This window comes from Leuciscus leuciscus, assembly GCF_965113295.1.
Source record: "Leuciscus leuciscus genome assembly, chromosome: 10".
Taxonomy (NCBI): Eukaryota; Metazoa; Chordata; class Actinopteri; order Cypriniformes; family Leuciscidae; genus Leuciscus; species Leuciscus leuciscus.
The window spans coordinates 33,291,484-33,314,654 of record NC_138734.1 but is presented as its reverse complement, the minus strand read 5'-3'; the positions used below and the strand labels follow the sequence as shown (position 1 = coordinate 33,314,654).

General features: G+C 37.0%; 1 protein-coding gene across 2 annotated transcripts; it reads right to left on the bottom strand.

The window, feature by feature from the left end:
* Window positions 1–1,848: 1,848 nt before the first annotated feature.
* Window positions 1,849–23,097, bottom strand: nudt4a (nudix (nucleoside diphosphate linked moiety X)-type motif 4a). Of its 2 annotated transcripts, none has more exons than XM_082182014.1 (5): window positions 22,727–23,097; window positions 12,347–12,457; window positions 7,948–7,992; window positions 7,700–7,787; window positions 1,849–3,543 (listed from the first exon to the last, which is right to left on the bottom strand). In XM_082182014.1, the coding sequence occupies exons 1-5, from the start codon at window positions 22,952–22,954 to the stop codon at window positions 3,338–3,340; spliced, it is 678 nt and encodes a 225-aa protein (XP_082038140.1). In that variant the 5' UTR covers window positions 22,955–23,097; the 3' UTR covers window positions 1,849–3,337. The 2 variants fall into 2 exon arrangements, with proteins under 2 accessions (XP_082038140.1, XP_082038141.1); XM_082182015.1 differs by having other exon boundaries at window positions 7,700–7,784.
* Window positions 23,098–23,171: the final 74 nt, after the last annotated feature.

Below are 23,171 nucleotides of genomic sequence, written 5' to 3'. Positions count from 1 at the left end.
TAGGTGAACAGAACAAGCGGCACTTTTCTTTTGCACTTTTTCTGGACGTTCACATTGTGCTGGGTCTCATTCTTGGGACCATCAGGACAGGCTACACAGAAGAGCTTCATCATGAGCTCATCGATCTGTGAGGCATCATCCGAATGGCCTTGTATGGCCTTGGAGTCTCCCATTTCACTGGGGTCACCTTCCTCTTCCTCAAATCCCTGGTTTTCAACCAAAATGGTTTTCGAATAGAATGCAAACATACTCGCTATGTTTTTGCAACTTCATAATAAGCTCATACGTATAGGGTGAATGTAGACATGTCATTTAGATACCAATGTTTTCTTCTTTTCTTGATTACATGGTCCAGCTATAATATTTAAATTTGCAAGGTATATACCAACAAAACATTATAGATCATGCTCTCCAGACAAATTTCAAATTTGGTTTGAGACACCCAAATGGCTGTTCCTTCAACTAGTACCCTATTTAAAGTCTCTATGAAAAGTTTTTTGGCTTTTAGTATGAATATGTTAGCCTTACTGTTATCTATAAGTTAGTGTGCTCCAAAATAATAACAAAATTCGCATTTAGAAGACTTTAAAAATGAAAATCAGGTTGATGTCAGAATCCAACGTCAGATTGACGTCAATCTCCAACGTTGGACAGATGTTGTATTGTGGTTGAAAATGAAAACCGGGTTGACGTCTTTCCAACTTTCATTTCCAAACAAAATCCAACGTCTGTCCAATATTGGATGTTGACGTCAACCTGACGTTGGATTCTGACGTCAACCCGACTTTCAATTCCACCAAAATGCAACCCCTGCAACCAAAATCATCCCCTGACTTACTAGTTACTACTTTCTACTCAAGGGCCTTGACAGAAATGTAGTGGAGTAAAAAGTACGATATTTGTCTTTCAAATGTTGAAGTTGAAGTAAAAAGTTTCCAGAAAATATAACACTCAAGTAAAGTATGATAGGCCTACTCAAAAAGTGTACTTAAAGGGATAGTTCACTCAAAAATGAAAATTGTGTCATCACTTACTCAACCTTGTGTTGTTCTAAACCTATGGCATATGCTATGTCAACACTCATGGGACATAAACTACTACCTAGTAAATTTCATAAATTTCTGCACACTCATTTTTCTAAAAAAGTAGATTATACACATCAGCTATTAAATAACCAGTGGATGTCAATTTATTTAAAGAACTGAAATATAATTACTGAAGGTTAAGGTCGCCCACTTTACCTAAACCCCACTGGCCCACTTTATCCAACACATTCACCCAAAGTGGGTCAGCAAAAATTTGCACCTTACAAGAAAACTAACAAATGTTTAAACATTTTTACATTCTTACAACAATTTTATTCCTTGTCAACTGTAGTATAACAAACAAAATGGTAACTGTCAGAATAATATTTGTATAGATTTAGAGGGCAACCTTAAGTTAAAAATGGAAATCATATGTCAAAGGGTTTTCAACCTTTCACCTTGAGGGAATCTTCCTTTGAGGTGTGGCCACACCCCCTAATGTCATATTGCATCAACCAACTTTATTTTAAAGAAATAGAATCTCTTTAATAAAGACCATTGTTATGCTCTGAAAGTATAAACCCATTGAGCACAATACAACAAGCTTAAACGGCCCACTTTACCTGCATTCAGCTATATGCCTCCAAGAGAAGACTTGCCACATGACTTTCCAAGGAAATCCGTACCTGATCATTATGTTATCCTGTTCTCATGCCGAATCCCTCTTTTAGCCATGTTTTTTTAAAGCAATATATGCACACAGATAAGCTATTACAAATCACAGTTAACATCCCGACTTGTTCTTTACAGAGTTCATTCTGAGTTTGGAACAGAGATGAGTTTATTTTGTTTGAAAAATTTGATTTCCGAAGACAGGCAAAAAAAAAAAAAATTCTGTCAAATCACATTCACATTGTGGACATTTTAACACCATAATGTTTTACATATCAAACAGTGTTCATTGAGCCTCGCTGATAAACAAGTAAAGAGCTGAGGTGCCTGTGTTTTTAGCGGTGCAATAATTTAACTTTAAATGTCTAAAACAAACTGTGGGACTCATAATACCAAATAAACTACTAAGGCAGAAGCTGACATTTTTAATATTAAAACATATTTACAACCTAACATGCAATCTTCCCTCTGAAGAAAGGTAAGTTTACCATTTACAGTCTTAATAAAACAGTTTGGCCACATATTCCATCCCGCTCAGTGAATTCCGCATAAAAATTCCACAAAAAAAAAGATTACAAAGGCCTCAAAGGAAAAGCATTATGCACAATTACATAAAATTCCTCCTCAGCTATTTAAACTCCCAAGATTGAGCTATTTATGCGTGAATTGTTACTATAATCAAAATAAATGTATACTGCATTTCTGCAGATCTTAGAAAAAACTGGTTTGACATGATGTATCAGGGTTAACATTAGGTGTTTATGCCTTTTTTTTTTCTGAAATATTCAGAATATCACTTCAGGCAATATAAACAGCATAACATTACATAGTCTTTCATGGACCAATGACACAAGACTTTTATTTATTTATTTTTTTCTCACATTTTACCAAATGCCATTGTGTCTTAAAGAGACAGTGGCTCAGAAGTAATTAAAGGAGATGGAAAATGTAACCTTTATGTGCAAAGAGAAAGAAGGGTAATCACATTGCACCGCTTAATGTGGCAAATTCACATTTAAGACCAAACTGTGAAAAGACCTTCAACTTCACAGCATGTTAAACCTATATTACAGGTAGATATCTGTGATGAAGGCATCTAATATAACCAAAAGTAGCCCAAATCCTCTTTTAGACTATTTACGTATTCTAAAATTCATGATTATGATAATTTTTTACCCCTATTTCGTTCTTTATCAAGAATTTTACCCAATACCTAACAAATAAGAGTAGTTATCTATTAGATATAAATAGACAGCATTTCAAAAAGACCCATCCTTTATCCTTTCTAAACAACAATCAGTCCTTTTCACATCCATCATTGTCTTCCTCCACCTAAAGCATCTGTAAAATAATATTTCTAAAATATCCATCACGGCACGCGTCTCCATTAATATGCGCTTACTTGACGTCACTCTTCTTCAAATAACTTTACCTTATTTGGCTTGAAATGCACGTTTACGAATGAAATATTATGAAAACAACTCTCCTTGTTCTAATGACCCGGAAACTTGCAGGCATTTCACGACAAGCCTTTGGTTTCTACACTTGAAAAAAATTTCAAATAGTAAACATTGAAATTATACATGCAAAACTGTCTTTTCCAATAGTTTTCCTTGCGTCGGTGCCTTCTAGTGGCAGTTCTATCTGTGCAAACGGGCCAGTTCACAGTCCTGTGAGGCTGTCTGGCGGAGGGGGGCGTTGTCATCCGTGTTCTCCGGCTCCTGAGCATTGCCGTTTGTGGGGCCGCAGTGAGGAGTGAGTTTGCGGAGATACTCTGCGTGGACAGGTTTGTGGCACTGTAGCACCCGGATCGCCTCGTCGATCTTGAACCATTTCCGCTTCCGACCTGCAAAACATATTTCAGAGCATTTTGAAATATTTAAAAGCATAAAATACAGTAGTCTACGGATCGCCTTAAGGGACACGGTGATGGAAAAAAATTAGATGGGGGGAAAAATTGTCATATCGTGATTTAAGATATTGGTCATATCGCCCTCCCATACTCTCACAAAAGTTTTGCGTTCCCCTTTGAGCAAAGTTTCTCAGATGAACGCAAAACTTTTGTGAGAGAATGGGTTGGTGATATGACCAAAATCTTATATCGCGATATGACTATTTTATTTCACGATAACCATATATATCACGATATAGTTATTTTTGCTCTAAGGTTATGCTCTAAGCTTTGCTCAGGTTATGATGATATCAATAAATTAAATTACTAGTTAAAATTACTCGAAATTTCATAATTCTTGTCACCATTTTCAATATGACAAAAAAAAATAATACTGGCCTAAGTAAAAAAACAACAACTCTAAAGCTTACTGAAGACTTGCAAAAAGTGATAAAGAAAGAACAAAGAAACCAATTACAAGCATATAGGAAAAAACTACAATAGAACAAAGACACAAATTGTAAAATTCTGTCATCATTTACTCACCCTATGAATTTCTTCCCTCTGTTGGACACAAAAGAAGATATTTTGAAGAATATGGGTAACTAAACAGTTTTTGGTCCCCATTGACTTCCATAGTAGGAAAAAAATACTATGGAAGTCAATGGTGCACCACAACTGTTTGGTTACTGACATTCTTCAAAATATCTTCTTTTTTTTGTTCAACAGAGGAAAGAAATTTATAGGGTGAGTAAATGATGACAAAATTTTCATTTTTGGGTGAACTATCCCTTTAACTCTTCAAGCCCAATTAGTCGGCAAAAAACACTCAGTTCAGTTCTCATGCGCTTTATGAGCAGCGGCTTCATGTGAGCGCGTCTCTCAGAATGTGATGAGAAATATAGCGCGCATATAGCGAAATGAGTCGTCTTTCGCTGCTAAATGCGCTTTAACGCAGCTAAATCACTTGTTTTTAAACAGCAATAGTTAAAAATGCATCCAAACAATAAGCTTTTGTGACTGCGTAGGACAGCAACGTCATGTGAGCCGCGTAACCGCGATATAGTCCAAAATCTCTACCCGTTGACAAATTTCAACCGGTTAATTGTGTCTACCGTGTCACTTAGTAAGAGAATGCAAAAGCACTGAAAAATATTTGTTCCTCATTTTCACCATGTTTTTTGTCTATTGCCTGAGGTGATTCATTTTGTACTCGCAAGAGCTACATTTACTTCTGACATAATGAAATTGCCCAGCAAACAAAAATATGTTTCATAAATTATGAAAATGATATTAGGGCCCGAGCACCAACGGTGCGAGAACCCTCATATCTGAATGTTCTCTGAACGTTCAAAACAAGTAGTAACATTTAAAAAACATTAGACAAACATCCAACTAAAACTTTTCAGAAAAAAAGCGAACAATGCACAAATAATATTTCTTGTGCTAAGGTTTTGAGAACATTATTAAAGACCAAATAACTGAATTAATGTTCTATTAAAGGGTTCACCCAAAAATGAAAATTCTGTCATCATTTACTCACCCTCAAGTTGTTTCAAACCTGTATGAATTTCTTTTTTCTGCTGAACACAAAAGAAGATATTTTGAAAAATGTCTGTAACCAAACAGTTGATGGACCCCATTGACTTCCATAGTATTTTTTTTCCTACTATGGAAGTCATTGGGGTCCATCAACTGTTTGGTTACAGACATTTTTCAAAATATCTTCTTTTGTGTTCAGCAGAAAAAAGAAATTCATACAGGTTTGAAACAACTTGAGGGTGAGTAAATGATGACACAATTTTCATTTTTGGGTGAACTATCCCTTTAACATGTTTGCTCATAACTTTGAGAAAACCTTGCCAGAACATTAGCCAAAGTTGAGAACATTTCCTGTTAGCCGGGTAAATACACTTGCTGCTCGGTTTAAAAAAAATAAATATATATATAAAAAAAAACACCAAAACATATAGCGCAAATATATAGTTATCCAACAAGTGCAAATAGGGGAAAGGGAGGCAACAGACATCCAATAAAAAATGTCCAGTAAATGGAACGATAAGGGTGTCCAGGCACCAATAGTAGCAGGTTTAACCTTGTTAAGTTGTGCTGTTGTACATTAATATTTTACTATGTTAAGAAAGTTATATATCCAGTATGTTTTGGTACACATATGTGGCGTAAACCAATTTTGAATTGCTTTTTGTTTTTCGTTTTTTTGCGGACGCAAAACCAGCCAACACAAAGATCAGAATCATCATTAAGGAGACACAGACCTGAATTAAAGATCTAGACGGTTTGAAGACTTGCTGCTCAGTTTTAAAAATGCGCAGCTTTATTTAAATACAGTACAAAAGGTCAACTTCACAGTAAACTTGACAGACATTTGGCTGCCCAACCATCTGACTGACAAACATTCCACTGTATTTATAGTCCTCAAAACTGTCTCTCACAAAGTGCTGAAACTTAAACATTTCACCTTAAGCATTTTTAAATATGTCATATATGCAGGAAGGTTAAAGGTCATTACTTTGACAATCAGACTATTGAGCTTTTCTATGCATTCAGCTCAGCTCTGTGTCAAGTACACCCGCTTCCTCTCTGTGTATTGAGGTTATGATGCCCTATTTGGCAGCCGAAACTATGGTACAAGCAGAGCGAGGCCAGCGTTAGGGGGGTGTAGTGACGCTAACTGGAAAACAACTGTGCCCCTGCTAACAGCACGCCTCCCTGTGAACAAACTTCGGTCTATTTATACGGCTGCTTGGACTGAAGGATTACCTGTTTTTTTTCTTTCCTCAACGTCTACAAATAGTGCAAGTTTTGAATTGCGCTGTCTGTGGGAAAATTTTATTATTGTGTATCCTTCCTGACAACAAAAATTCAGTAAGTAGAAGGTTTTAAGTGGCTAATCCACATGCCTGCTCTATATCTGTAATAGCTTTGGAGAATAGTTACATAAATCCCCATATTTGCAGCTGCTTACAGATCAGCAGTTGCGCCTTATGAAAAGAAATGAGCTGGTTATGATAAGCTTGTCTAAAACTATTTAAATTCTGTCCTGTTAGCAGACTAAGCTGTTTGTAGACAAATAAAGTCGCGACTATTGATTTACTGCAGACGTGGGAAGAGGTCACTTTGTTACAGGTGAACTTCTCTGAAGGACCCAATTTCCATGGTAATCAATGCGACCTGTGTGCTGCAATATTCCAAGTCTTGTTCTGAAGCCGTATGATAGCTTCGCATGAGATTTGAGAACTATGGCGGAGAGGAGGATTTTTAGTGAGCAACTTTATCAAATGGCTTCAGAAGAATTGTAATATAGCACACAAATCAGACTACTTTCAAGCTACTTTTTTTTTTTTTTTTTATCAGCCTAAGGGTACATTTAAACGAAAACAATGTACTAAAAACGGAAAACGGCGTAAAAAGTTTTACGTTTTTAGTTGAAAACGGTGTCGTTTAAAGGCACACTATGCAGTTTCCTTTTTTCTCAAACAGCGACCCCTAGAGTCGCTGTGGAGTACTTGTATTTAACGTTACTGTCATAAATACCACTCACGCAGAGCCGTCTCTTCCGACCGCACTTACTTCGTTTTCTTCGTCGACTCTGCCATGATTCACGTCTGAAATGCGTGCTAGTGTCTTCCATAGAGGCTGCTTCATATGTTGTTGATGTATGTGACGTCGTGCCGTAAAGCAAGTCGTGATTTGTCGGGGCGCCACCTCTCAAACTTGCATTGCTGCGCCCCCCTTTGTGCTGCCTAATATTTTTGTGAACATTTTCCAGGATTCTTTGATGAATAGACAGTTTAAAATAACAGCATTTATTTGAAACTGAATTTTTTTGCAAACTTATAAAAGTCTTTACGGTCTTTATTGATCAACTTATTGCATCCTTGCGCAACGGAAGTATAAATTTCATTCAAAAAAGTAAATCAACTCAAAAGCAAATCCAAATCAAATGTGATCTGATTCACAAGTGAACAACTCTTTTGAGTCGGTTCATTTTAGTGAATGAAAAACAATTATGAATCACATTTCAGCAGTTACGGAATTAATCTGAATTTGTATATACAAAAAGACAGTCTTATTCATAATATCAACTCACCAATATTGACTGAGTCCTCCCAGTCTTCCAGTGTCTCTGTAACAGTAAGCACATACACATATGTCCGATGCTTGCTGTCCTGGTTCTGCTGTACAGAATGAGAGATATAAAGTTATCACATGGCTACACAATGTGCATTGAGTAGGTGTGAAGATAAGATATTTAAGAATGTTTATGAAATAAAGCCTTGTTTATTGAAGTATCAGTGACAGCGTCTTATTTTATATAAGGCAGTTTGGCAGTCTTACCTCAAACACCCCCAGTAGCCTGCCAAGGGTACCCCTCACACCAGCCTGTTTAAGCAGGAATAGACACGGAAAAGGCATTAGAGAGACTCACTTTTGTCCCAACCCACAAGCTTTTTCAGTTTTAAACGTGGTTGAGGCATCAAACTGTAAATCATAGAGAAATATAGTTGAAAATATAGTCCCATTACAAATCAAATGACTTCAGCAAATGACTTCGGCTATGACATAAACTGCAGCATGAATCTATCAGTGCTAACAGCGGCTTAACATGAAGATGAACACACCAAATTTCTGGAACCGTACCAGCTGACACCGACACATCAGGCCAAAACATTAGCCCCAGCTCACTGATCCGGGAGACCTGAGCTGCGTGTTTCCATAACACAGGAGACTCCCGGACAACATAATGCTCATAAGGGAACATCATGTCTTCATTCAGACATTGCAAAATGCCCCAACCAGCCCGAGCTCACCCTGCAAATTGGGTTGATACGACTGTTCACAATCGGAACTGACAAACAACAGGGGGCGATTTCAGGGACTATGAGAGATTTGTCTATTTAAAATGCCCTGAGAGTGTTTCTGTCATCTCGGTGTATCCTCATCTGACATGATCACATAACATGAGCATTGCCCTAGACAAACCCTGAAAATAAACATCATAGCTGGAAAAGGACCAAATTTAAACATTTCATGTCGTTTTTATGTCCCATCCAGAGTTTTGGCCTAGCTACATTCATTTAAAGAGGACCTATTATGCCCCCCTTTTACAAAGTCTTGATTTTGTTTTTGGGGTCAATTAGAATAGATTTTCATGCTTGAATGTTAAAAAAACACCTTCTTTTTCACATATTTTCCATTGTTGCAGCACCTCGCTTCCCAGTCTGTCAGTAACTATCTGTTTAGTTCCGGTCTCTTATAAAGCCCCTCCTTTCAAAAAGCACAATGTGCTCTCATTGGTTGGTTGGACCAGTGTGTTGTAATTAATCAACCGCTTCAAACGTGTTTCGGAAATGTCACACCCCTTACCATAGCAACGAGTTTCAACACACTACAAATGCAACTCAACCAAGAGGACTTTTTTGTGTATGCCTCAGGCAATACATATTTCAATGTGGGATGTTGTGATGTGTACATTCCCAGAAGAAAACTCAAGACTACACTACTCCTGGGCAAAAACAACAGGCCAAGCCAAAAATGGCTAAACATTTAGTGGTCCTTTAATGCTCTTAACCATTTTAATCACAAATCACTGGTCGGGAAATTAACAAGAATTGCACAAATACTGTAGATAAAGTAACTTAGGAATAGCCTTTCCCCAACTTGCAGACAGCCTTTTACATGAAGAAGAGTCAGTGTTGTTTCACTCAATGTTAATGATTTCAAACAGTTCATTAAGAGTTGAAAAATGTCTCTCAGTTCATTTGAGTTTATTGTGAGACCAAATATGCACTATATTGTTCAAATCTGGACTCTGGACCAGGCCAAAACATGAGTCTCATGGACTTGTTCTCAAGCCACTTCTTGGTTGTCTTTGCAATTTGGGCCGGAGCATTGTCTTGTTGAAAAATAACATCTGATCATTTCTCTTTAGATAACAACTTTTCATTTGTGAAGCAAGCCATTCTGGAATATTCTCCTGTACTCCAAAGCATTATAAGACTTTTCAGTGACATACTGTAGCTCACCAATACCAGCAGCTAAAAAGGCCACCACACAATGACTCCTCTTACTCCATGTTTCACTGTGGTAGAGATGCATTCATTGTTATATTTCTCACCAGATTTCCGAAGAAACCGCTCTGGAGCGTCACCATGCAACTCATGCTTCATAGTGATTAATCAGTCCACACACATAGGAGTGCATTTGCTTACATTTTGCTAATTTGCTGACCAATAATTTGTGGTTAAGACAATGAAAAGCTTAGTGTTTAGACATTTTGGGCTTGGCCCTTTTTTTCTACCCAGGAGTGTACAATTGAGGCGTTTCAGGGAATTCAGAAACAGCTCTTACTGATATAGAGAATAACTCACTTTGGAGTGGACTTTGTATTTTGTAACTTTGCAATTTGCAAACAGCAAAATTACATACTTAAGAGACCTGAAATGTAATAAAGCATAATAGGTCATCTTTAACATGTCAAGTAAACAAATGTATTAAGATATCATTAAATAAATAAAAAAAGTTCCTTTTTACAAGAGGCCTGTTATAAAAAAACGACCCGCTTCGCAAGAGCTTTGGGACATCCCATCCCTGGCAAACCCCCGGTAGTAGTTTATGTCCCATGAGTGTCGCCATAGCCAGCAGCAGCATGCTGTAATTCACAGACAGGTTTATGGTCTCCTCCAGGGTCTCCCTAACACTCGAATGGCTTGAGTTACACCTTTTAAACCATTATGTAACAAATAAATCCCTCGAAGTACACAATAAAGGCTTATGCATGAAGAAAAAAATCTTTTTTTTTTTCTTTCTTCAGTGTTATGCAATTATGCTTTAGTTTACTAAAATGTAACACTCATTCAATCGATTTTAAATTACTGAATTGAATTCAATATGTTATTAAAGAAAGCATTAACGCTGGCTGATTTATTTTGTTATACAGCCAGATAGCGTGTCCAGCCCTGTTGTAAATGTCACTATTCGTTTAGGGTACAATAATTAATTTCATACTTTAAAAAAAACATTGACTGCTGTAATTAAGCTGCATTCACATTGGGCAACTGCAAGTGTCCAAACACCATGACTCTTGAACCTCAGGGACATGTGCATTTCAGACGGACGAGGCCAACGGTAACAGGACACGGTTTCTAAATGTCGCTGTAATGCTTCACAGCTGTCAACAAATTACCCTCTTGGCATCCTCTATGATGGCACTTCAATGTCATGACACAGCCCATCCTTGAAATGGACCACATAACCATTAGCAGGGCTAAACATGAAAAGATTCATTTAGTGAAGCCTCTTAAATTGAAGATGAAAGAAAACGGGCTGATGTACAGATTGTGAATGATGATTGAGGAATCTATATGGTGGTGGTGGTATCACATGACCATAGCTCCCATACCGAAAACAGTTGAGTCAAAGGTGTGGGTAAAAACTGAATGGAATGCAGTGTGAATTCTTACTTTTTATGGATAATTGAACTGCATAAAACACATTAAAAAAAGATGAATAAAGATGTGAGCTTAGTCTTTAGTTTGTAATATTATGTAATATTTTTTCTTGACTCATTATTTGACTAATTTAAGACATTTTTCCACAACTGGATTAAAGATTGGTTTACCGAGATGATGACTAGTTGCAACTTGCTGTACTGTGTTACTTTAAAAAAAAAATTGTATGCAGCATATAGTATATACTGCTAAGTATGCAGCATATAGTATATACTGCTAAGTATGCAATAAGCACTATGGCATGGTGTAAAACAAAAAATCCTGGTGACAAGATATGAGACAGCTGCAAACTATAACTCTCACCTAAACATGAGCACGGTCTCTATGCTGGCGCTTTAAACATAACTACAGTACAGTCAAGCCTCATTTAGGACCTTGGACCTACCGACAGACCCTCAGAAGCCTGAGGGACCAACATTACCCAACAGACCACCTGATGATGCAACCCCCTTCAGTAAACCAGTAAAGATAAGACAAGATTTTTTTTTACACTAATAAATACATAAATAACATAGAGATCAACTGATAACACAGTGTGGCGCTTCCGGGTTCTACGTCAGAACGCCGGCTCATTTTTGGCCACCTCCAGGGTCAGCATCACATGCATGCGTCGTGGTGCTTACGTGAACAGGGCCAGCCAATAATAAGCCGGCTATCTGTCGTAGAACCTGGAAGCGCTGCACTGTGTTTACAACATCAACAGCGTTGGAGACTGACACAGAAGAGAAGAAATTGTTGAATAAAGTTGTTATTTTTGTTCGTTTTTTTCACACAAAAAGTATTCTCGTTGCTTCATGACATTAAGATTGAAGCACTTTAGTCACATGGACTAATTTAACGACGTCTTTACCCCCTTTCTGGGCCTTGAAAGTTGCAATGACATTGCTGCCTATGGCTGGTTCAGAAACCTCTCGGATTTCATCAAAAATATCTTAATTTGTGTTCCGAAGATGAACAAAGGTCTTACGGGTTTGGAACGACTGAGTAAGTATCAGAGTGACCCTTTAAATCTGCAGTGGTCAGCTAGTAAAAATCATAGCTCTCAGAAAATTACGAGTTTACACTTTGTAATTACAAGTTCAACAAGCACGTGAAGGATTTTTACAGTTCAGAACTGTACTATAATTATGAAATGGTGTGAAAGCAACTTTCACTCTGCAGGAATTTGAAGCTTCAGGGCTAGAGTTGAGAACCAATGAGAAAGAAACCTCGAGGACAGAGCTCACCTCCTCATAGACCTCTCGAACCGCAGCTCCTCCAGGCTCCTCTTCTGGCTCCATCCCTCCTCCTGGAACGATCCACTGATCTGGGTGTCGACTGCTGCTAACAAGCAAAACCTGCCACACACACACACACACATACATACATTCACAAACAGAGCTTAGTCAGCTAGTCCAAATCCAAGTGCTCATCAACACCTTGTCAGGACATCTTGATTGCATAACTAAGCCTAACCTGATACTGCTCAAAGTACCATCAATAGCAAAAATACCATCCATCTGATAAACTTCCTTGCACTCTAGAAGAAATGTTGGACTCAGCATGTATTGTAGCAATTCATTTCATTTTTATTAAGAGTGATAGTTAATGTTTTGACAGTTTTTCAGTCTTCAGTGTCAATTGTTCAATGTCTTAATAGTCTACATCCCTTAATCCTCCCTTCTAGAGCTCCACGATTAATCGTTAAAAGATCGCGATCTCGATTCAACCCCCCCACGCGATCTTAATCCTGCATTTCTACGATTCTGCCAATGATAGTCAACGAGATAACGCGCTAGGAGTGGAACGGATCGCACTAGATTCGGTTCGGCACGCATGTGATTCGCGGATTAACTGCTAAATTTAACCATCATAGAGTGAAAGTTCATCATTTGGATGTGTATTGACTTGCCAATTTACACATTCAAACAATTTTAATTGCGGAAGAAGAGCCGGAAAAACCGGGGCTCGCACAGAGAGAGAGAGAGGCGCATTTCAGACAGCGCTCGAACGGACACATAAACACAACATTTTTAAAATACCGGTCTAAATGACCGTCTCGACAAGTATTCTCTCGTTTATGTCATATGTGAACAGCTGAGAAAGAAACGGATATTTGTCAGTTTTATAGCACACACTTAATATTATATACTGTTTTCTGTGTCATTGATATTAATAAAACAATAAAATACAGCTTTAACAAAGATCAAACTATATTTAATTTATTTTATACAATGACAAATAGTGTTATTTTACATTTAAGTTTAATTATTAATTTCTGTACCTGAATATACTGTTAGACTTTGTAAACTTTGTTATTTAGTATTCACCTCTGCTTGTAATTTGTGTATTTGTTCTTATTTTATTACTGACATTTCACATCAGTTAGGCTAGTAGTTTTTAATGTAGTAGCTATCGAAAAACTTCAACTGAGCTTTAAGTAATAAATGAAAAGCAAAGTTATTATAAACTTATCTCAATTAAACACTTATCTTAAACTACAGTGTGAGATGGTTAAAAACAAAACTGCTCAATCACAAAGTACCAGCGGCCAGACGAAACAAACGTCTATAAAAGCAACGCTATTCAACGCAACACCATACCCAAAAATGTTGATAGTGTTTCTTGCTAAGAATCTTTAATAGGTGTAGTCTGGCGTAATGTTGAATGTTGAATCTTTGAATGTTGTCAATGTTTAATTGTCATTTTTTATTTATTTAAATATTAAATTATTTTTGTTTACGGCATTTATTTAAATTTGACTGAAGCAAGAGTATTATGTCTTATTTTGTTTCTATCTTGTTTGGTAACCTAATGTTCAGGATTTGTAGATCTTTAAAATAATAAAGCTTTTCAGAATCGTGCAGCTCTACTCCCATCCAATACCTAAACTGAACAACTACCTTACTAACTATTAATAAGCAGTAATTAGGAGTTTATTGAGGCAAAAGTCGTAGTTAATAGTGAGAAATGGTTAATGTTTTGACGGTTTTTGTACATGCAATGAATGTCAATGGGTTCCAAAACAACATTGGACCCCATTGCCTTTCATTGCATGGACAAAAAAAGACATTTCCCAAAATATATTTTAGAAAGTTTGATCACAGTCTTTTACTAAAATTTTTATATTTATTACAATTGCATTTCTGCTTCCATAATGAGCTACTACATTACTCTCGCTCAATGCTGTCACTCTCCACCACTCTTCTAGAAGGCAATCGTATATCTGTGGAATCACGTCTTATAAATAAACTACCAGCAACAGCTGTCTCAGCCATAGCGACAGATTCTGTCTGCTGAGAGTCAAGCTCTGCTTTGGGGTATGAGGTGTGGGAGCAAAAACAGCTGCGGCTAGACCAGGTGACCAAGAGAGATGTGGAGAAATCTCACAGGTTCCGCCTTTACATTTCTCCTGAAGGATCACACGGTTCAATCATAGCCTTGGTTTGGGAAAACATAAGAATCAATATGCCCTCTAATGCAGATGGTTCAGTTACAGTAGTTGTTCAAGGATAAAAATACAGCATGGTAATTAGAGTTAAAGTTGTTCACCTTTATTTTTAGCAATTTAGTGCACTTTCATTTCAGCAAGCCTTGCAGTCAATATTTGGCTATGTGAACTGTTTTGCAAAGTTACCCACCTACTGATAGCTTTGAAAAAAACTTTTTGGATTCAATCATCCTTGCAACTGATAAATTGATCAAACTAAGCCACAAGGTTAACAAATCTTCTGACTACCAGCACAAAACAGCAAAGGTAGATAGATACAATTTTGAATAATTATGGCTGACAGGCAGAATATAATCCCTGATATGTAGACTACATTATTGACCATCAAATCAAGAATCTCAAATATTTGTATTATATTTTACATTGAGTAAATTAGAGAATTCTGGGAAATGAACTGTTCTGCCACCATAGTCTATAACAAGTTAAATTATTAATAAATATAAATGAATAAAATGTATATAAATTTAATTCCTACATTTGGAATTTCAAACGCTTAATTCTAATTAATATAATTGCCTTATTCTAGAAATATGTATGACAACACTTATGGGTATAATTCAAAGATTTTTAATTAAATGCATTATTCAAAGATTTTTACAGTTAGGCGTCAAATTGCAAGAATTCTGTTTGTAACAGTGTTCACTGTATTATTGTTATTTTGGAAATTAGATATTATAGATTTTATTAATATTTTTCATTTTAAGATCTGTTAAAGTTTTAGTAATTTTTGTTATTTTGTTATAATTGTTATTTATTTGTATTATTTTTTAATGACTATCTAGTTTTTATTATTTATTTTTTATTTTTTCAGTTTTATTACATCAAGTTAAGCTAAATGATAATGAGAAATACTGCCTTGGCAACTAGAAATAATATGGGTTTAATTTTTGTTTTATATTTTGTGACGACCCGTGTCTTTAGTGGGGTTTTCCCCAGCGCTAGCTGGATGTCTTCGCCATCCTAAATGGTCACATTGTAGACACCTGTTGCTTACTTCCCTTTGGGCCTTTAAAAGAAGCAAGATAGATGGCAGACGCGAGCGACCTACTTGATTTGTTTCCTTTTGTTCTTTGTTTTCTTGTGCTTCTTTTTGCACACACCACAATGCCACAGCATATTACATTTCCCTGCATTCATTTAGCATTACACTACTGATGCCTGACTGCAACATTACACATATCTTTTGTATAGTTTTCCTTTTGTTAAACATTTGTTTCAAAGTTCGGCTTTCTCATGTTTCATGTTTCCCGTTTCTCGTTAAGAATGGTGCACATTGCACAACCCTGCTGTTTATGGAACACTCAACCAGCTGATGACGTTAAAAATCAAGGGTAAAGACTGAATCAAGGACTGTCTGAAAGACACAACAAATGGATAACAGTTTCTATGACTTTAAAAACAGCCTATTCATCTGAATAGCATTACTTGTATAATCAATCAATTACTCAATCTTTTTCTCCATTATAAAAATGATTATTTATTACTCTAACCCCTCATAGACCTGAGCATCTCCTGACATACTGACCCAGTTCAGAGCCCCACTGACACTCAAGATGAAATGCATGTTAAATCCCAGCCTGACTCTGAGGGGCACGTGTGACCCCATAGTCATAAACATGACCAAAGAGAACGTGAATCTTTTCAGTTGGGCAAACCCCAGCAGACAGGCTGTCTTCCAGTCACGATAGGCATGAGGGTCAGGGCTGTGTTTGACATTTCAGGAAAGTCTGTAAATGTATTTGTGGATTAGATTATAAAAGGTTTTACAATTTCACAGATAGTTTGCAACTTTGAATGCAAGACATCATATTTGACAAATGCTTTTATCCTACACGCTATTATCCTATTTAGATGTGTTTTGCTCGATCGTATCACAAGTAGACGAGGGAGACACATTCCCGAATCCATCTCTTTTGTCCACTTTCAACCATTTCTGTCCTGATTTCTTCGAGGGGAGGTCTATGGGCGGATAAACGTATGGGCTTTTTCAGATCTTTCGATCTAATGGACAAAATAAGCTTGTGTAATTTACATATGAACGCGCACGGAGACGAAAGAAAAACATACGGAGAGCATCAGCCTTAGTTTTTAATCTGATATCCACAAGACCATGCCGAACGTGAAGTGCATGTTAGAAATCATGGTGAGAGAACATTGTGCTTGGTATGTATTTCGTCTTCAAGCCAAACTTAGCTCTTCAGCCGACAAAGTTTGAATCCAATCTGGCTAGTGGGCTTCCCATAGGTCAGTATGCGGAGAGTAGGCAGCCTTTTGCGGCTGTTCAAACGCATTCAACCACATGAGCGTCTACTACACCATGAAAGCAATCCGGTCAAATGCATTGTCGACTACTTCTGGAAGTGGTCAAAAGTGGACAAGCTCAAAACTTTTTAAACCCCATTTACACCTGTATTTAGCATCGTCCACTTGTGATCCGATCGACCAAAACACATCTTAATACCAGGTGTAAACAGGATCCTAAACTTCTGAAGCTATATAGGCTATTGCAGCATCAGTGTGTGTTCCCTGTGAATCGGACCCATGACCTTCCAGTTGCTAACGTAATGCTGTCCCAGACGGGCTACTGACATGCTAAAACAACTCACATGCATAATAGCACAAAACTAGGCTACCAAGACATTCACGCTTTCAAACCTTTCACTTCATTTGCAAGTTTGAAATGTAAAGCTCACAAGCTAAAGGAGGAAACGCTTGCGGCTTAAAATCAGTCACGTACAGCACGCAACTGAGTGCCACTTCATTCTGGCTTGTTTTAAGGGTCATTGTTCAGGTTCAGTCCACTGTATCATGTTCGCATTTAAGGGGATCATTGTTGCTATGACAACTCTGGCACAACTGTTATTGAACCAGTCTGCTGAGCTTTGACAATTCAAAAACTGAAATAAAGTCCCTGAGGCGAACGTGGTCCTTTTGGTGGACCAGAAATGACTGTTTATCCCTAACATAATTCTTTGTATATTTAAAGCTGAAGTGATAAAATCTACTTTTGTTTGGGACAACTCTGTCCAAAGAAAAACAGTTCAGGCATTTTACCAAGATGCAAAACAAAGACTAGCAAAGCCACCACATTCAATAAAAGTCTTAAGTGGGCAACAGAATGACAGTTGCTCAACCGAAACACACACCCAAAAACACAAACACATTTTTCAGAAGCACTGTATCAGCAGTATTCTTTCTGAATGTAAATACACATCCCAACCACACTGTCATGAGGAAAGTCAACAAACCATGTGTTTTTCTGATAAAATGACATGCTTATTACTGCTGTAGTATTACCATTCAATGCACACAAGCAGATTATTGTTATGTTTGGAATACTGTACCTCACAATTCAATACGCTCAACTTTTGACCTTTCCAGTGTGATTAATGAACTAGAAGTAATATTCTGCATAATTTTTAACACCCTTTGAGAGATTATTTGACTGATTATTTGACAAATACGTGATATACAGTTTACAAGCTATTGATGTCTTTCCGTGGTTGAAACACTGATTCAGCGATTACATGAGACATATTACAGATTTTGGTAAGTTGTACTGTATCTTTCAACATGCCTTATAATGTTCATTCATGTTTATTTTATGCTGCAACTACTAGTAAAGAGAAAGACATGATCAGTTCACATGAGCTCTGCGTTGCTTGCCACTTCGATTGAGTCATCATGAAATCCAAATTTACCCCATTTACTTTGTTAGCGCACATTACTATTCTTGTGGTGAACAATTAATCCGTGAAAGTCAGGAAAAAAACATTTGTTTGTCGTGGTTCCAAGCTTCCGCTCCGGAATAGAGTGGTGCAGGTATGACTTCACTTTGTAGGCCAACCAGCAGTTAGCATCACACTGGTTCCCTCGAGAAAAACCCAACAGGATTTTCCCATAGGCTTTTAGATTGTCGCTAAAAACAAGCTCTGTGATCAACAAAAGTTTATGCTACTTACACGTTTTGTTCATAATATTCACAGATGAACACAACTTTTATGAATTTTGAAGCCTAAATGCAGTCACCAGAAGTAAAAAGCAAAAGGTAGGCTATGAACGAACTAGCGTACATCACGGTCCCACGATTTCAACGTCACCATCACTAAGCTTCCGACAACTCTTTCGGTTATCTTAAAGACTTTTCCCCAGAAAGTTTGAGTTAGAATAGTTTATAAGAGCACAATTATAAGCATAACGAGGCTATAAAAGCGAACTGAGCTTACATGTTCGGCATAATGACGTTTAATCTCCTTGGCTGCCTCTGTAGTCGCATTTAGCCAATTGTTACCGCCTAGGGTAATCCTGAGGTGTTTTATGTCACAGAATAAAAGTGTCTTGAGCTTGTGTTCACTAGAGACCTTATTTCAGCCATTTAATAAAAAACCCATAAAAAAAAACCCATTGACTTCGGGACGATGTAACTGGAGGTGCTTCAATGCTAACTCGCTTCCACGTTTTGGCCTACAAAGTGATGTCACACCTGCACCACTCTATGACGTACCTTCTCTGATGACGTCTTGGGTTGAATATCCTTAACCACTTCCCTCAAACCGTCAGTCTGCTATGAGCAAGGGATGGAGAGGAGGTGTGCTAAAGTAAAACCCCAATTCAATATTCTGTTTCACTGGGAAATACGTCACAACACTGAAGTAAAGTCGGTTGCAACTTGTGGTTCACTGGGACTTTAAAGAGCGCCAAAATTATATTCATTGTTTGAATTTTATTATAAAATTGACAGAATTTGAAAGCTGAGACTTTGTTTCATTACAACAGTAACAAAGAACAAAGCTTATAGATTGGTGCAGGTATGACGTCAGAATGCTGGTTCCTTCTGGGTTTTTCTGTGGGGTTTTATAATGGGAGGTTTCAGTTCATAAGTTAAATAAGGGCTTGACGATACTGTGAAAATTTTTTCTACAACATGCACTGCACACACCCAAAACTGTCGTTTAGTTACTTATTAGAAACATATGTTTCCAAAAATAAACACAACGGTTTTAAAATGTGCGTTTTCGATATGGGTGTGAGTAATTTACCTTGTAGAACCAAACGTCGTCAAAGTATCGTCAAGTTATGTTTACCACAGGCTTTATTTTACCCATAAATTGAAAAACCAAAGAAAAACATAGGAAATTCTCTAAGGAACCAGCGGCGAATTAGACTTCTGGGTTCTGATGTCATACTTGCACCACTCTATTGCAATTAATTGGATGGGGGGCACGCACGCAACAACGTTTTGTTCATTAATCAACTGAAAACAGCATAGACCAAAAGATCGATTCTTGGGATTTAAGAATCGATATCGGTTCATCAAAATGAGAATTGATTAAAACCGCGAAATTGATATTTCCCCCCAGCCCTGTTATGAGGCTTTGTTAGGTCTTGTAGGACAAGAGCACAAACGGCAGATGAGCTGAAGGACTGCACTTCTCTCGAGTGAGCTATGTTGTACCTTGTACTCAGCTAACTATCACCACGGCAGGAATGCATTGACGTCCACAGTAGAGTTCCTGTACTCAACACTTCAAATGATCAAAAGAGCATAGAAATACACAAAAAAAAGAGGTAAGATCCTTCCCAAAGAGGAGGATAAAAGAGAGCTAAACTGCAATCGGAAAAATTTGAAAGAAAGAGACAGATTAAAAAAAGTGGAAAAAGGACTCTGTCAGGGGACAGTAATTGCTGTCATTCTGGTTCTATAAATTGCTCCTGATATGTCACTTGGAGCCTTAGAACATAGTGTAACTTACCCCCTCCCCACCCCCCTCTCTTGCTAATCACATGGAGGAGAAACCTGGGAGACCAGGTCCTGTTGCAATGCGGAACATTCAGGGTCGGAGGCTCCCGTGCCTCAACATGCTTCATGTAACTTTGACAACTCTAGTATTACTTAATTAAAGATTCACTGACTTGGTAGTTTGGTCAAGTTCATTTGAGGAAAAGAAAACATCTATGGGGGAGTATTTGTGTATACAACAGCATTGTCCTGTAATTTCTGAGTGCACTTTCCACATCAGGTCAAGCCCTCGTCTCAGGAGTCAAGAACACCTCGACTGTGACTGACAAGTTTCATAATAGACAGTATTTTTAGTCTAAGCAGAAACTACTTTCGAGGAGGTCGCAAAGTGCTGCGGGTGATCAATTTGATAGCACTTTTCAATGAGAGACTTTAAATTCTGTGGAACACAAATTATATTTTGAAAGACTTTCAACGCATAGACAAAAAAAAGACATAGATTTTCAAAATATCTCACAGATTAAAGTAAGTCAATCAGGTTTAGAATGACATGAGGGTGAGTAAATTATGTAAATGATCATTTTTTTGGGTGATTTAGATCTAAAACTGATTGTTTGTGACTATCCATTTGACATTTTGAGCCTAAAGGTGCATAAATTGTCTGTACTGTACATGGCAGGCATTCGCCAGTCAATCACAAAAACCTTACGCACTAAATCCAGCTCTATAAAAAAACATATAATTCTATATAGTCTGTCTTAAAAAAATACCTAAGACCAAGCAAACTAGCTCTATGAAAACAAAATCTCATACTATACAGTACATTTAAAGAGCTTAGGTAACAAGTGCAACCCTGCTTATTAAGAACATTGTGTTCCTTTATTCTCGTTCTCATATACTCATATTGTTACCTGTTTTGAACAGCTGTCATTACTCAAAGCTCACTGTTGGCTTTTAGTGTGCTGATCTCATTGATTACATTTATAAAACCTGCCATCAGTCCTCCATGCACAGTCATATATTTCTAGACATGAATCATGGACTAGTGGTCATTGAGCGTTGAGAAGCTTATTGTAAAGTGTAATCTTTATTTGTAATATTATTTAGTTACTTTAACTATTCAGATAGTTATTAGAACATATTCCTGCTTTTGTGATACTATTTAAATAGACTCATTCATTCATTTTTCATCTTACAAGTGCAATTTTGGTAACAGTTTAGGGTCCAATTCTCACTATTAACTAGTTGCTGTTTATTAATAGTCTGTTAATAGTGATAATTGGACACTAAACTAAAGTGTGACCAATATTCTTAGTTGAACTATTGTAGCAATTCTGATTAACAACTGTAATAAAAAAAATTAAAAAATGGTAGGCCTACTGGTAACAACACAGGTATCAAATAAAGCTGAAACACATACTATTAGGATAGTTACTAGTAACAATAAATAAGTACTAGTAGTACCTATTAAATAGTTGCTAGTAAATTTGGATTACATAACTGCTGCATCTGTTATAGCCGGAAGGTTTTGCTTTTTTTTAAGCCATGTTAGCATCGGGCTAATTTACATATTTACATGTTAATATCACAATCCATAAAATTATAAATGATTATATAATACATTTCAACCTGACATATAAAATCTAAAATACATGTGGGTGAACCATTCTGAAATATTCCATGTTAACATGTTTCTAAATCAGTATCATAAAAATGACAGTTCAACAGAATATTTGTTTTAACAGTCAAAGGAACTTGACGTGAGACAAAAAGGAGGAACTTCATAGTCGGAAGATACTCAACAGCAAAGTTGCAGTGGAACAGTTAACAGATTGTAACTAAGTAACTAATTAGGTGGTCACATGTTACAATAACGTTCCATTAGTTAACATGAACTAATGAAAAATTCTTTTAAAACGTTCATTAATATTAGTAAGTTTATTTTAAACATTTACTTATAATAAATGATTCCAATCAAGTTCCGCTTCCATCTGTTAATATTAGCCTATTTAATGCACCTGAGCTAAAATTATCTAACAATGAACAGTTGTATTATTATTATTAAAGAACGTTAAAAAAGATAAATAAACAGTGAAATAAATGTATTGTTCATTGTTAGTTAGTTAATACATTAATTATACATTATTTTGAAGTGTTATAGAACAAGAATCTAATGATGGTTTACATTGATTTAAGAAATAAGTCCTGGTCAAATAAAATAGCCTACTAGATAGCAACAAGGAATGTCACTTTAAAACAGGTTGCAATATCTATTTCTGACGTGTCTGTAGTAGGCGACAGTAGTCGTACAGTAGTCGACAGTTATTATAGCACTACATAAACCACCAACCACATTTGCACTTTCTTCAGCCTTACCTCGTCCTCCCGATCATTCTTGAAACATAGACACGCTGCTCGTTTTTTAAAGCCCTCTCCGTCATATGTCCTTGTCTGATTTGGCTTGAATTTCATCATGTGGGGTTTTCTCCGAACAAAACAAGAATACAAGTGTTCTCGGTTGCCTAGTTGTTGGATCGTACGCTCAACGCAACTGCCTTTCAGGCCAAGAGCTGAAAGTCGTCCCAGATTTTCCAGGCTGATCATGCAGTTTGCATTTATAAGACGTGCCTCATGTTGAAGACATAATTCCTCTCTGGAAAGCGGAGATCGTGAGTTGGGGTGTTCTCATCTTGACCATGGTGTCTGGTTGGTGCTGTGTGAAGTGTGAACACTCCTCTGCTGCGGCTCTTCAGTTCTGCGCAGTCGCCTTAAATCAGCTGCAATAGGATCTGCGTTACAAACCCAAGATGCCATCAACAGA